The 15,617-nt window shown below is 35.0% G+C and overlaps 2 protein-coding genes across 2 annotated transcripts; one reads left to right on the top strand and one right to left on the bottom strand.

The window, feature by feature from the left end:
* The first annotated feature begins 1,814 nt into the window (after positions 1-1,814).
* On the top strand, positions 1,815-8,457 carry LOC131614543 (LEAF RUST 10 DISEASE-RESISTANCE LOCUS RECEPTOR-LIKE PROTEIN KINASE-like 2.2). The gene is made up of 3 exons (XM_058886114.1): positions 1,815-1,914; positions 5,056-6,525; positions 7,170-8,457. Exons 1-3 carry the CDS (start codon positions 1,815-1,817, stop codon positions 8,360-8,362), a joined length of 2,763 nt encoding a protein of 920 aa, XP_058742097.1. The 3' UTR covers positions 8,363-8,457.
* A 265-nt stretch (positions 8,458-8,722) lies between these two features.
* LOC131609787 (receptor-like kinase TMK4) lies at positions 8,723-12,075 on the bottom strand. The gene is made up of 2 exons (XM_058881582.1): positions 10,649-12,075; positions 8,723-10,301 (listed from the first exon to the last, which is right to left on the bottom strand). The coding sequence occupies exons 1-2, from the start codon at positions 12,044-12,046 to the stop codon at positions 9,099-9,101; spliced, it is 2,601 nt and encodes an 866-aa protein (XP_058737565.1). The 5' UTR covers positions 12,047-12,075; the 3' UTR covers positions 8,723-9,098.
* Between the last annotated feature and the right edge of the window lie 3,542 nt (positions 12,076-15,617).

The raw sequence follows: 15,617 nt of genomic DNA, 5'->3' as shown, positions 1-15,617 counted from the left end.
TAACCACACATGAATGTAAATGAAAGAAACGGGTAATCGGGCCACATACTTTAGGAAAGATCCATGAGGGCTTTCTTCTAACATTATTCATCATAATCACTTGCTCCACAACATTGTACATTGAATATGAATTAAACATATTACATGCTAAACTACTTACAATTTCAAAGAAAATGAATGTAACATACACTTACGAATTAATAATCTCTTTCATTTTCTTGTCGAGTGGATCATGCAAGGAACACAATACAGTTATCTTATTTGTCCTAAATGATATTATGATCAATTGCTAATGAACACTGAACAAACATGATCATATATATTATTATTATTATTATTTGCTAAAACAAAACTAAATATAGAATACATGAACATCAATTAAAAAAATACGTAAGAACAGAGAAATGGTGCAAAGAAACATTATTTTCCTCCCTCGTTTAACCGTTTTTTCAAGTAATCTCGAATGTCTCTTGGTTAATTAAACACCCATAGAATAAAAAGCGGATCCAAGATTCCATAAATACTCAATTTATTTAACTCTATACAAACACGGTGAATGTACCTAAATGGTTAACGAAAATGAATAAATTAATTGAGGAAATACAAAAAATGATAATGTTCTATAATGGCATGTATATTCAACTATATACTTACGTGCACCAAACTTGCAATATCCCTATGTCCAGCCACTTATATCTACCGAGAGAATCCCTTACATCGTCTGAACTCTAATAGAATAACTCCACACATGGACAATGTTCTAGCGTGAGAGGTTGCAAAATATTTATCACCACAACAGTTGTATATAACGTGGTGATTTCGTTTGAGTTAGGGTCCAATAACTCATTGCGGTTAGCTTGAAGGGGGGGGGGGGTTGAACAATTTATTCCTTTAGTAGAAGCACGACATACAACACTTCTACTTGGAGTTTGATCATGATCATGATCATGATCAACATTAACCTAACGTTGATCTTCATTTGTACGTTGCTAGAGGTTTTCACTTAATCTCTACATCATAATATTCAGTTAGAACAAAAATAAGCACAATATATATCATACATTTCTAATAAAACACTAAAATCTCAAGTAAAGCACAAACCAAATATTACTCTTGAAACCTTTTCATATCTTTCTCCCTTGTTTCCCTCTCCAAATCTACATCCTCCTTTGTTCTTCTAATTGCTTCTCAAAATTTTCATTCTTTTGTTTTTGTGCATTCAATTTCGACCTTTAGGTACTTTTTTTTGAGACCCAAAGAATAACCTCAAGCCGTCACCTTCTCCCACACCACAGAAACACCTAACATGCTCATTTGTTTTGATTGCTTCTACTAATATGTCATGTCGTGCTTTTGGAAAAAATGCGCCTTCACGAGTCGCCTCAACAAACTCATCCTACACAACCTGAGCAACTTACGTATATTATTATTACCAACGCATTTAAACAACAAATAACATAATCAAAACAAATCATACTTATTGTTTTCTCGGCAACTACTCTTGTCACCTCAGAGGTATACTTTCCATTTGGTCTTAATCGAGCCATCTTCCATTTCTCATGTCTTGACGATGGGGATGAGATACGATCATCTCCTGTTTGTGGTTGTTTTTCAAGCATGATTCTTTTCTCAAGTTTCCTGTAATACCCACGAGACAATCTATGGGGGTACATGTTATTTGCCTTGTTACGTATTCCTACTTTGATTTTAAGCTGTTATTAACATGGTGAAAAATCTATATGATTATTATTAACTCATTAGCATAACGTTATCGGTTAAATAAGACTAGTACTAACCTTGAATTTCTCATAACGATGCATCTTCGCAAACTTCTTCCATTGCTTCATGGATATAAAACTATATCTACTCCATGGAAGATCAAGATCGCACTTAGGCTTCCTAACGTAGTCACCCGTGAGCTATGACTTAAATCCCCTCCAACGAGTATCGGCATAAGAGATCCACTTATTTTTTTCAACTTTGGGTCATCGGTAAACTCAAAATTCAACTACATTTAAACCAATGTATTATATAAATTATAGGTAGTGATATCTAATATATGAAAATTATAGTATGTAATACCTTAACATCTGTCCATATGCTTTCTTTGACTTTCTCATCCACTTTTTTTCAATCATCTATCAATATACTTACTTTGCTCCATCCAAGGAACACAACATAACTCATAAAAGTAGAGTAATGTTCACAATCAACCACTCTGTAGAATGAATCAAATTTGATCGGAGTTTTTTTGACCTGATGAGTTGCGGACTGATGTGAATTAGGGCATCATTGTGACACCTCTTTGTGATCTTTTTGATTAATAACATTTGTTTGAGTTTCATTCGCACAACACTCATTTATTTAAGTATCTGATGAAAAACTCGACAAGGCTGACATCTACGTTCAAAAACAATAACAACAACAACATGAACAACAAGCACATAAACAACAACCACAACATAAACAACAACAACCACAAAAATGGAAAATGAAGTTTACTGTAGATGCATGGGAAAAATATTTACGTACCCTAAACGTGATGACTAAGTAAATGATGTTGGTGTTGTCTTCTTTCCTTACGGTAACGACGGTGTTGTTATTGTCTTCCATCTCGATGGTGACAACTTAGTTGGTGTACTATTCTTTCTCGACATCACGATCGTGATGGTCTTGTCAACCTTGACGATGATGACAAAAATGACAAATACACAGTGACGAAAGAGACAAGCTAGGATGAACGATGGTGTTTTGGTTGAAATCGTGTATTGTTTCAGAGCATTGAACGTTAGGGTTTAGGGTTGAAATCGTGTATTGTTTTGTCTAGTTTCTTTTTTTTAATGGAAAATAGGATACTAAAGAGACAAGCTAACTAGGAGTGTATAATATTATAAAGATACCACCACGGTCAAAATCAAAAACTGTAATGATATATTACTTTCATATTGAAATTTCATAAAGAAGTGACAGAGTTTAATTTACATTTAAATTTTTTAAATAAAAACAAAATATATCACAATAGTGGAACAAACCAACCGTAGTCATAACCCTCTAAGTTTTTTTATTTAAAATAAATAAAAAACAAAAGGCGTGCCTTAAAATTAATGAAATAATATATATGATGGTGCTGAGGTTCGACCCTATGAAAGCTTGACGATTTCACCACGGTTGGCACTTCAACCGTTGTTATATACAATTAATTTTAAATCAAAAAAGAAAATAATATGGGAGCGCCTTAGTTTAGAGATGTCACCACAATGTAGGGAAGAACTGTTGTGACCATGACATTATTGTTTACGTGTTTTGTAGTAGTGGGCGTATGTGAAAGGCTCCAGTAAACAAGACCAATTTAGTAAAGAGAGGTTGAGAATTAAGTATTGCAAGACTGAATTTCAATTGGGTGACATTCTAACAAAACTCTTGAAGCAAGCAATATTTAAAGGTTTCAAAGGATTAATGAGAATGAGGAACTTAAGAAATCCAAATTAGGAAGAGTATTAGATATCTAATTCAGTTTTAAATATTAGAAGTTAGTTATACATTTAGTTACTGATAGTTATAATTTCTCAACACATAAAACTTTAACATTACCGGGTATTTTGGTTGATTATTAGTGATGCAAATAATTTTACCAATTTCCTCTGGTTGTTTTTCCAGAATGTCTTAGCAAGGTCGGATTTGTTAGGTCATCAATTTAGAGGCCAATAAGATGGAACATTTTTCATTGAGGCATTTCTTTTATGAGCAACACACCTTTGTAAGAGATACACCACATACTCGCTCAAAACCTTAAGATAATAGGTGTGTAAATTCTCTCACTTATAAATGCTCATGTCTCCAATCAATGTGAGACTTCCCCACACTTTGTTTTCTCAATATTTTCAACTCACACTTGTTATTCTCAACATTCTCTCTCAAGTGTGATTCTATCCACAATTTTCTCCCTCAAGCGGAAGCTCTCTCAAAAGGGGCATGCCTCCTACCTACTATCATATGGGGAGGACTTTCGATACAAGTGTGTTGGTCATTCACTCAAACCAATGAATCATGATATCACTGTTAGGGTAATCAATTTGGGGTCAACGAGAGAGATCATTTTTCATTGAGACATTTCTTTTATGAGCAACACACATTTGTGAAAGACGCACCAACTTAGTCACCAAAAACCTTAAAGTAATAGGTGTGTGAGTTCACTCTCTTATAAATGCTCAGGTCAAGTCTCCGATCAATGTGAAACTTCCGCACACTTTATTTTCTCAACATTTGTAACTCTTTTTTTTTTTTTTTTTAAATAATGAACTTTTGATTAATTTAAAAAAAATGATAATTACAAACAATCCAATGGAGATCCAGCTACTAATGAGTCAAAAAGAGAAGCAACTCATACTTGGTATTGTCAACAACATTTCAATCCATTGTCAAACACAAGATTGGTCTTTCCTAGTTCTAAGAGTTATCAAACTTCAAGAACTCGTCTAGCCGAAAGTACTCACGCAATTTCTTGTGTCACTATATTTCGACCTGTTAGTCTTCTTGTACCAAGAAAATATTCACTATTGTATACATTTCTAACACCATGACTCGCTAAATGAATTATGTGAATCTATTCCCTATCCCATTATCTTCATATCTAGAATCTTTTCAACAACTATCTTCATAGAAAAAAAAAGTCATTTACCGGCAACTTTCAATGTACTTTCTTTCAGAACCAAATAAGGAGTATTCAATGACTTTTCGAGTTGATGGAGAATTTTTTTTATTTTTTTCAAGTAATATATTAATGTTAACCTGCTTCACATGCTAATCACTTTTAAAATTTTAATTATAGTAGAATAAAAGCATGTGTCGTTTCCTTTGTATATTCTAAATGAAAAAACACGGATGGCATGCCTAATTTGACGACAATTAGACAGATATTTTCATGTGTTCACACTTCGGAGGCAATATTATTTACTCATAACAGTTTAGTAGTTATTCTTTCTAGTATTAATTTAAGGAACTCATGGATCATATAAACAACACTTGGACTCTGCCACTAACAAATTAAACATGAAGACATTTTTCCATCAATTTTTTTCATCTTTTCCTTTCTCGTTATTGTCTTTGTTACTATTATTAATGGAGATGGAGATGCAGATTACATGTCTGATCTTATGAAAGCATTGACCCCAACTCCTACAGGCTGGTCTAACAATATACACTATTGCAAATGGAACGGCATCCTTTGCCAATCTAATCGCGTTGTTTCCATCAAACTCCCGTCAAGATCACTCTCTGGAACATTCCCTCCCAACTTCAACACTCTTACTAATATCACTCATATTGATCTCCATAACAACTCTCTCACGGGTCCTTTACCTAATTTATATGGTCTCGCCGCGCTTCAAACAGTGTCCCTTGGTCACAATATCTTCACCTCAATCCCACACGGTTGCTTTCTACTCTTGCATGATCTCAGAACCCTCAACCTTAGCAACAACCTGAATCTAGATCTATGGGCATTTCCTATCACTGATTTAACTTTTTCAACCTCTATGGAAACCATTGATCTCGAAGCTACTAACATGATCGGTTCATTACCACCGGACATGTTTAATACGTTTCCAAATTTGAATACTTTTATTCTTTCGCACAACAACATTACTGGAAGTTTACCCATATCTCTAGGTGAATCTAGAGTAAGATGTTTACGGCTCAATGACCAGGGAATTAGTCGGCTTACGGGTACAATTGATGTGATATCATCCATGACATTCTTGTCTCAGGCGTGGCTTGACAGTAACTTGTTCACAGGTTCAATACCTACCATGTTTAACACCACTTATTTGTCTGATCTCCAGCTCAAGAATAATCTCTTAACTGGTTTGGTTCCATCTTCCTTGCTCGCTCTCACTAGTTTGAACAACATCTCTTTGGACAACAATGCTCTTCAAGGACCAATACCTGTGTTTCCCAAGGGTGTTAAGGCAACTTGGGAAGGAAACAGATTTTGTCGAAATGATGTTGGACCTTGTGATCCCCAACTCACCATTATGCTTGAAATTATGGAAGCTTTTGGGTATCCTATTCCTTATTCAAGTAAAGGAAACGATGCTTGTACTCTAGGATTGGGGATTATCTGTCAAAAAGGGAAGATTGTGAGTATTGATTTCGGGAATGGGGGGTTCAATGGAACTATCTCTCCCGCATTTTCTAATTTAACAAGTTTAGTGAACTTAACCCTTGCTGGCAATTATTTGATGGGTTCAATACCAGACAGTCTTACAACTTTGCCTCAACTTCAGCTTCTAGATGTTTCTGATAATAATTTGTCCGGAAAAATTCCCAAATTTCCATTCAAGGTCAAATTAATCACAGAAGACAATGCATTGCTTAGCCAAAATATTTCTCAACAGCTAGGTGTTGGACAAAATGCTACTGCTTCTCGTGATAGAGGTGGACAAAATGCAACTGCTTCTCGTGATAGAGGTGGAGAAAATACTACCGCTGGGTCTAAAATTTATCACAGAGCTGTTTGGATTACAGGTATGTATGCCTATTAGAAATGTTTTAATCTTGTTTTGTTTTCTTGTCATGTTGTTATAGACTTATAGTTATACATAGAAACACAATAATATCCTCAAGATCCGGCTTGTAATCCTACCAGCCCCATACACAACCTTTTGAAAATCCGGGTGTTATGAGAAATAAAAGTTCTTCATTGTTATGAAGGAATGATACAAGTGACTTAATTAGCAAGGTACATGTAGTGTGATTGTTATGGTGGAGTACCTCTATACTAGCATAGCTTCTAACTACCATAACAAACTGTTTTAGCAACCTCTTAACTTTTAACAGCTTTTTAGCTTGTGTAGCAAGTTAGCTATTCATTCTTCTGACTAACTAGTTACTTACATGGGGCTCTACATTGGTATTCTTTCCTTACTTAACCAAGTGGATAGACTTGATTAATGAGTTTTAATTAAGGTCGAAATGATTGAGAGTATCATTGTTTTATCCCTTACCTAGGCTTTATCAAAACTATAGATTTCCAGAGAAATAGATAATACTATGTTCAAATTTGACAATTTAAGTTAATTGATCTTCAATAAATTACTCTATTTACTTCTGTGATAATAAAAAAAAATTAATAATTATTTATAACATCATTCACTTTTTTCATCATGCAGGAGCATCTTTGTTAAGTGTTGGATTTGTAACATTTATTGTGATTGTTATCCGTAACCATGAGAGGTGTCTTATTTTAGTACAAAAATGGATCTTTAGAAAAACAATAAAATCTACTGACCATGATGTGGAGGATTTTATACAAAATTATAATCTGTCCGTGCCAATTAAGCAATACAGATATGCAGAAGTGAAAAGAATGACAAATTCATTCCGAGATAAATTAGGTCAAGGAGGCTATGGTATTGTGTATAAAGCAAACTTACCTGATGGTCGTCAAGTGGCAGTGAAAGTAATAAACGAGTCTAAGGGAAATGGAGAAGAATTTATAAATGAAGTTGCTAGCATTAGTAGAACGTCACATGTGAACATTGTCTCACTTTTAGGATTTTGTATTGAGAAAAAAAGAGCACTAATATATGAATTCATGTCCAAAGGATCATTAGACACATTCATCTTTAAAAGGGGATCTCCTGATGTTATTTGCAATTTGGATTGGAAAACATTGTACCAAATTGCAATCGGCATTGCTAGGGGACTAGAATATTTGCATCAAGGGTGTATTTCAAGGATTTTGCATCTTGATATCAAACCTCAGAACATTCTTTTGGATGATGATTTTTGTCCAAAAATCTCTGATTTTGGACTAGCAAAAATATGCCAAAGGAATGATAGTATTGTGTCTTTACTTGGCACAAGAGGAACTATGGGATTCATAGCACCAGAAGTATTTAGCCGATCATATGGTGGAGTTTCTCACAAATCAGATGTATACAGTTATGGCATGTTAATTCTAGAAATGATTGGAAAAAGAAACAATTATGATACTGCAGGATCATGTACTTCTGAAATGTGTTTTCCGGATTGGATTTATAAGAATCTTGAGCAAGATAATAACAGTGTGACGTGTTTAGCAAACTCAGACGAAGAAAATGACATGGTAAGAATGATTACTTTGGTGAGTCTATGGTGCATTCAAACAAATCCGTCAGATAGACCATCGATGAGTAAAGTAATAGAAATGCTACAAGGTTCACATCAGTCAATACCATTTCCTCCAAAACCTTACTTATATTCTCCTGAAGTGCCACCATTACAACAATCGTATGTGTCCTCCAACGATTTGTTAGAGACAAATTCATCAACCTTACTGAAGAGTGGTTCTATAAAGTCAAATAAGTTCAGCAAAGATTAAAGTGAAAAATAAAAATGTGATTGTAATGTAATTATTTATCTTGGATACTTGAATACAACTTTGCATATGCTTTGGTTAAAAGGAGAGAATAATTAAGGTAAACACATTTTAGCTTTTAAGAACCAATAAACAATCCTAACTAATTAAAGCTGATACCAACATATGAAGTTTTAAAAAGGGATGCCACCAAATTTTTCTCCGAATATCAATCTGGATTATGGAGATCTATTAAGGGTGAGACTGTAATATCCTGCACGTGAGAGGAGTAGGTGTAGTTGGCCTTAAATTTGGTCTTGGAAGTTTCGATCAAACATTAATGTATCATATTGGAAAATTGAAGATGGACCAATTTAAAAAAGATATGAAGCAACTCAATGATACATTCCACATAGGAAATTTGCTTTATCAAGTTTTTCTGCACTGCAATGCTACCGTTTGTTATGGAAACATCACACTTACATGTCAAGGAAATCCATTGTTGCAACTTTGTGATAGCCTGATAGGATGCTATTATTTGAGTGTTGTAAACAAGATTGACCAGCATTCAGCAGTATATATTGTAATATTTTCTAAACATAAACATATGGTAGGAATACTGAAAAATTCAGGGTGTATTGCATGCTCAAAATTATTAGTAGCTAGAAATTTAGCATTTAAAAATTATGAAAAAGTTTTGAGGTTTAACCAAAGCATAAGCAAAGTTGTATTCAAATATCCATAATACATAATTACATTTTCATTCTTCATTTTTTTCCTTGCCGGACTTATTTGAATTTACAATCTTCAACAAGGTTGATGAATTTGTCTCTAACAAATAACTCGAAGTCAGGTAAAACTGTTGTGATGATGGAATTTCAGGAGTATATAAGTAAGGCCTTGGAGGAAATGGCAATGCCTGAAGTGATCCTTGTAGCATTTCTATTACTTTATTCATCGATGGTCTATCTGACGGATTCGTTTGAATGCACCATAGACTAACCATGGTAATCATTCTTACCATGTCATTTTCTTCCTCTGAGTTTTCTAAGCATTTTACAAAGTTATTACCTTGCTCAAGATCCTTATAAATCCAATCTGGAAAACACATATCAGAAGTAGATGATCCTCCAGTATCATAATTTTTTCTTCCTCCAATCATTTCAAGAATTAACATACCGTAGCTGTATACATCTGACTTGTGAGAAACTCCACCATATGTTCGACTAAATACTTCTGGTGCTATGTACCCTATAGTACCTCTTGTGCCAAGTAAAGACACAATACTATCATTCTCCTGACATATTTTCGCTAGTCCAAAATCAGAGATTTTTGGGCAAAAATTTTCATCCAAAAGAATGTTTTGAGGTTTGATATCAAGATGTAGAATCCTTGAAGTACATCCTTGATGCAAGTATTCTAGTCCTCGAGCAATGCCAATTGCAATTTGGTACAATGTTTTCCAATCCAAATTACAAATAACATCAGAAAATCCCCTTTTAAAGATGAATGTATCCAATGATCCTCTGGGCATAAATTCATATATTAGTGCTCTTTTGTTCTCATAACAAAAACCCAAAAGTGCGACGATGTTCACATGTGACGTTCTACTAATACTAGCAACTTCATTTATAAAATCTTCTCCATTTCCCTTTGTTTCGTTTATTACTTTCCTTGCCACGTGACGACCATCAGGTAAGATTGCCTTGTAAACAATGCCATATCCTCCTTGACCTAACTTATCTCGGAATGAATTTGTCATTCTTTTCACTTCAGCATATCTATATTGCTTAATTGGCACTGACAAATTATAACTTTGTATGAAATCTTCCACATTATGGTCAGTAGATTTTTTAATTTTCTTGAAGATCCACCTCTGTATAAAAGCAGGACACCACTTGCATTTAAAAGAAATCACCACAATAAGTATTACAATGCCAATACTAAACAAAGAGGCCCGCCCCTGCATAGAAAAAAAAAGTGAATGAAATTTATAAACATGCTTCAATCTAAAACATTTTTATGTCTTAACAGGAGTAATCTTGATTTTCGATAGAGCCTAGTTATCGATTGTTCTAGTTAAAAGTTGAACTCGATCACTACCGATATTTTCAACTTTAGTTGAAGTTATTAGCCATTGGAGTATAACCACTTACTTAGTTAAGTAAAGAGCAGAGGCTAGTGCCCACGTTTTTAATAGGATGTATATATTACTAGAGACTTGTTTAAAACTTTATAACACTCGCAGATGGCCAAATTAATAAGCAAAATCATAACAAGACAAAATAAGAGTGAAATATATGTTATGACATTCATACCTGCAATCCAACCGGGTCTAAGTGCTGTTTTAGATGAGCCTCCTTCAAGGGAAACAGACGTATTTCGCCCAAGCAAAACATTTCCTTTTATAATTAACGTAATAATGGATGGAAATTTGGGAATTTGTCCAGGCAGATTATTATTGGACACATCAAGAAGCTGAAGATGAGGCAAAGTTGTAAGACTATATGGTATTGACCCAGTTAAACTATTGCCAGCAAGAGTCAAGATCACTAAATTTGTTAAATTGGAAAACGCTAGAGAGATAGTTCCTACTAATTGTAGATTCCCAAAATTAATACCCACAATCTTTCCTTTTCGACACGTAAACAATTCCTCGTCTGAACAAAAATCATTCCCTTTATTTGACGGATAAACAGAATACTCAAGAGCTTTAAAAATTTCAAGCAAAGTCGCATTTTGGGGATCACAAGGTCCAACATCGCTTCTACAAAAATGATTTCCTTTCCATGTTGCCTTAACACCCTTGTGAAACACAGGAATAGGCCCTTGAAGTAAATTATCATCTAAAGAGATGGTGGTCAATGAAGAGAGAGCAAGCAGCGAAGGTGGAACTACACCAGCAAAGAGATTCGAATGAAGTTGAAGATCGAACAAATGAGTGCAATTAGACAAGTTTGGAATTTGGCCCTTGAAGGCGTTGTTGTGAAGCCATGCTTGAGACAAAAACTTCATAGATGATAACATATCAATTGTATCCTCGAACCCATTCAGCTGATTGTCGAGCTTTAAATACCTTACACCGGATTTCCCAAGAGACGTGGGAAGAGCTCCTTGAATGTTGTTATGAGAAAGAACAAGAGTATACAAACTTGGAAACCAATCGAACATTTGAGATGGCAAAGAGCCTAAGATATTTGTAGCTTCAAGATCGAGCGTGTGCATCAACGGGGATTCACTTAATTCCTTGGGGAATAACCATGGCAAGAGATTCAAGTTATTGCTAAGGTTTAGTGTTTGTAGAGCTGGCATTCCCATAAAGTAAAATTCTGGGATAAAGGTGAAGTTATTGTAACTAAGGGACACAGTTTGTAGTGCGACGAGACCAGACATAAAAGGCAAAGGACCGATGAGTGAATTGTTGTGAAGATCAATATGGATGAGATTAGTGAGAGTGTCGAGACTAGAAGGGAGTGTCCCATGGAGTGAGCTTGATGGGAGTTTAATGGAAACAACTCGATTAGATCGACAGACGATGCCGTTCCATTTGCAGAAGTGAGTGTTGTTAGACCATCCTATAGGTGTTGGGGTAAGTGCTTTCAAAAGTTTGGACATGTAAATGTAATCATCATCTTTTTCTGCAATAATAACTGTAATCCCAATTATGAGAAAGTAGTACAAAACAAATCGTTTGGGATAGGTCTTCATGCTAAATTAGTTATTACTATATTGATCGACGATTATGATTATGATGATGATATATTAGTTCATTAATAATCCACCATGGGTAAAAGAAAACATTAATTAAATTATATAATTATTAAATTGCCTATGAAATGTGTGCGCGTTACAGTCTAGTCAAAGAAGGGACACTACTCGTGTTTTTTATTTCATTGAAAAATGCTTACATTAAATTATAATAAAATTGAACGTGTTCAAGTGATAATCTCTGTCTAATAATTGTATTAGACGAAGGAAACGACGCATGTTTTAATTTAAATTAATCTATTCACAGAAAAAGTGTTTCTTAGCATGTGAATAGCAGGTTACTTAGGAAATAAAATACCGCTGTGTCTAATCATAACAAACTATCTAAGTATTGGGAGATTCATCCTTTGCTATCAAGTTGCTGCGTGAGAGTTGCCACAACTTACATATGTATAGTATATTTGGTGTAATTGCAACTAACTTTATTAACTTGAAATGATGAATTACACTTGATACTTAGAGGGTAAGTAATGTTTGTTGGTGATTTTAGTATCATCAATGTATTTTGGTAGTAATGTGATTTACTATAGGTCAATGTAATTATGCGTTAAGTTTGAAACGAGTTAGGGTAGTGCGGAGTGCACGCTCGTCGAGCCAAACGTGTAACTGAATACGAATAATAGAAACGGGGTTACAAGGGGCGTAGCCCCTGGCGGGGTGCGGGGCAGCGCCCCGTCGGGGTCCAAGGGGCAGAGCCCCTGGCGGGATGCGGCGCAGCTCCCTGCCGGGGTCAAAGGGTCAGTGCCCCTGGCTGGGGTCAGCGCCCCGTTCGAAAAATTCGTTTGAATAGTTGTACCCTTTCCCAACAAACATGACCGTTTTTCTCCAAAAAGGTGTGTCTGTTCTTTTTCTGTTATTGGTCTCCTATATAAGGAGTCATTTGACCTCGATTTTGGGACACGGAATATACTTCCTCTCTACATTCTGATCTGTTCTCTATTGTCAGAAAACAGATTGCTCTTCGAGAATTATCCCCGCAAATATTTCGTGAACCCAGACAAGAATAGGGTCGAAATACTTTGTTCGGAAAGTGAACGAACACGATTCTTCGAAGATATCCAGGATTATCATACCGAATTTCTAACATAATTATGTTTTGTCATGTGAATAATTCATGTTTTGATGTTTTACTTGGTATGCAAGTTAGTGTATTTTATCTAAGCAAACTTGTTTAGTATGTTATAAGTTTGTTCATGGTTAGTTATGTTTGTTAGTAACTATTAACTAAGTTTGTTTTCATGTATAAATGCATGAAGACGGATTGTAACCATTCAATTCCCTTCGATCGAACAAGCTTTACATCATTTTCTCTAAACTCATAACATTTATCTTTTCTTTATCCTTAAGATATCTCATCTTGCTCCAACAAATTGGTACCACGGAGTCCGGTTCGATTAAGTTCTTGGGTTAAATAAGTTTTTGGTCCCTATAAATATTGTAATTTCATTTTTAGTCCCTCCTGAGTTTTGGCAACAGTTTTAGCTACTTTTGGCAATGGTTTTTTTTTTTGTAAAAACCGTTACCTAAAGACAGGGAGGGACTAAAAATGAAAACTACAATATTTATAGAGACCAAAAACTTATTTAACCCAAAGTTCTTTTATAATGGTAAATGGAAACACAATTTTGAATCAATTTTACAAATCTACCGGTTTTCAAAAGTGAAAACTATGATTGATGGAGTGAACATATGAAAGTCATATTCAAATTTCAACATGTGGTTAAAATGGTGAATGATGACATGCCAACATTGGAGAAAAATGCAAATGATAGTCAGAGAGCTCCACACAAAGAGCATAAGAAGAAAGATGGGAAAACTCTCTTTTTGATTCATCACATTTTTTAAAGGATCATTGAGGAAGAAACAACCAAAGAAGTACATTGAAGAAATTATATGTTGGAGATGAAAAATTGAAGAGTGTAAAAGTAACAAACCTTGAGAAAACAATATGAGGTGTCTCAAATGAAAGAAAAAATCGTATAAATCTTTTCGAGATTGGGGTCCCGCTACCAGGTCAGCGGGCGGGGGTGCGGGGCAGCGCCCCGTTCGAAAAATTCGTTTGAATAGTTGTACCCTTTCCCAACAGACATGACCGTTCTTTTTCGAAAAGGTGTGTCTGTTCGTTTTCTGTTATTGGTCTCCTATATAAGGAGTCATTTGGCCTCGATTTTGGGACACGAAGTATACTTCCTCTCTACATTCTGATCTGTTCTCTATTGTCAGAAAACAGATTGCTCTTCGAGAATTATCCTCGCAAAGATTTCGTGAACCCAGACAAGAATAGGGTCGAAATACTTTGTCCGAAAAGTGAACGAATCGTTAGTTAATTTGTTGATTCATCATGTATCATTTGGTCTTTCATGTTGCTAGCATTTGAAGAAACCTTATCTTGTAACACCCTCCCACAAGTTGATGGTTGATAGATATCAAGCCTCATCTTTTGAAGAACATGATATTAGTTTCATCAATTTATTCAACATCTTTTCCTTTACAATGTGATGGTCTATCTTTAGATGTTTGGTTCTTTCGTGGAATATAGGGTTTGCTGCAATATGTAGTGCACTCTGGTTGTCACAGTACATCACCGGTATCTTTACGCATTCCACATTTAAATCTTTGAACAAGTATGCAAGCCATTGAAGCTTACATGTAGCTGCAACTAGAGCTCGATATTCAGCTTCACTTGATGATCTCAAGACAGTTAGTTGTTTCTTGGTACTCCATGAAATAAGCGATCTTCTAAGAAAAAAATTTGGCCAGAAATAGATCTCCTAGTGTCTGAACAGCCAGCCCAGAAAGCATCTGAGTATCTCTGTAGTTTCAGATGAGAATCTCTTGGTAAGTGTTGTGAATTCGATGCCAAGAACAAAGTATAATGCAAGGGAAGAATAAAGGACAAGGAAGAAGAAGAACACAATAATTGGTTATAACTGCTATTCTTTTACTTTCTCTTAAAACAAGATTACAAGTTTACAAGAATAACAAATAACCTCTCTCACCCTAAATTAGGATTTGCAACTTAGCAATGATGAGAGACTAGTATGCTATTTATAATAAAACCTAACATACTAACTAATGGGCTTTTTCCACAAGGCCCATTACACAAGCCAACTTAATAAACAAGCTAACTTAACAAATTAGGGTTTAAACACTAAACCTAATTTAACATGCTAACAACCCTAGCATCTTCGACACAAGCATGTGAACAACCTTCGACTTCATGCTTAATCCTGTCGAACCAAGAAGCCACCCTTCGACCATACTAGAGTTCGATCCATTATCTCACAGTAAGAATATGCCCCTCCCAAGATATAACTTCAAGTACCTTAGAACCCGAGTAGTTGCCTTAAAATGGTTAACTGTTAGAATAGATAAGAATTGACTTAACTACTGAGTGCAAAATGTTATGTCAGGCCTTGTAGCATTCAGGTAAAGAAGCCTGCCAACTAGCCTTCTGTATGCCGGAATGTCATGGTATAATGCACTTGAATCTTTATGAAGTTTTGTGGAT

This window comes from Vicia villosa, linkage group LG6 (genome assembly GCF_029867415.1).
Source record: "Vicia villosa cultivar HV-30 ecotype Madison, WI linkage group LG6, Vvil1.0, whole genome shotgun sequence".
Lineage (NCBI taxonomy): Eukaryota > Viridiplantae > Streptophyta > Magnoliopsida > Fabales > Fabaceae > Vicia > Vicia villosa.
This window is presented reverse-complemented; position numbering and strand designations above follow the sequence as displayed.

Excerpts from the sequence above, each read along its gene's own strand:
- LOC131614543 (XM_058886114.1), top strand. The coding sequence starts at position 1,815 with ATGCATCTTCGCAAACTTCTTCCATTGCTTCATGGATATAAAACTATA. Across the intron at positions 1,915-5,055 it reads GCTTCCTAACGTAGTCACCC|ACATTTTTCCATCAATTTTT; the intron begins GTGAGCTATGAC and ends TTAAACATGAAG. Across the intron at positions 6,526-7,169 it reads CAGAGCTGTTTGGATTACAG|GAGCATCTTTGTTAAGTGTT; the intron begins GTATGTATGCCT and ends TTCATCATGCAG.
- LOC131609787 (XM_058881582.1), bottom strand. The coding sequence starts at position 12,046 with ATGAAGACCTATCCCAAACGATTTGTTTTGTACTACTTTCTCATAATT. Across the intron at positions 10,302-10,648 it reads GTTGGATTGCAGGTATGAAT|GGGCGGGCCTCTTTGTTTAG; the intron begins GTCATAACATAT and ends TTTTCTATGCAG.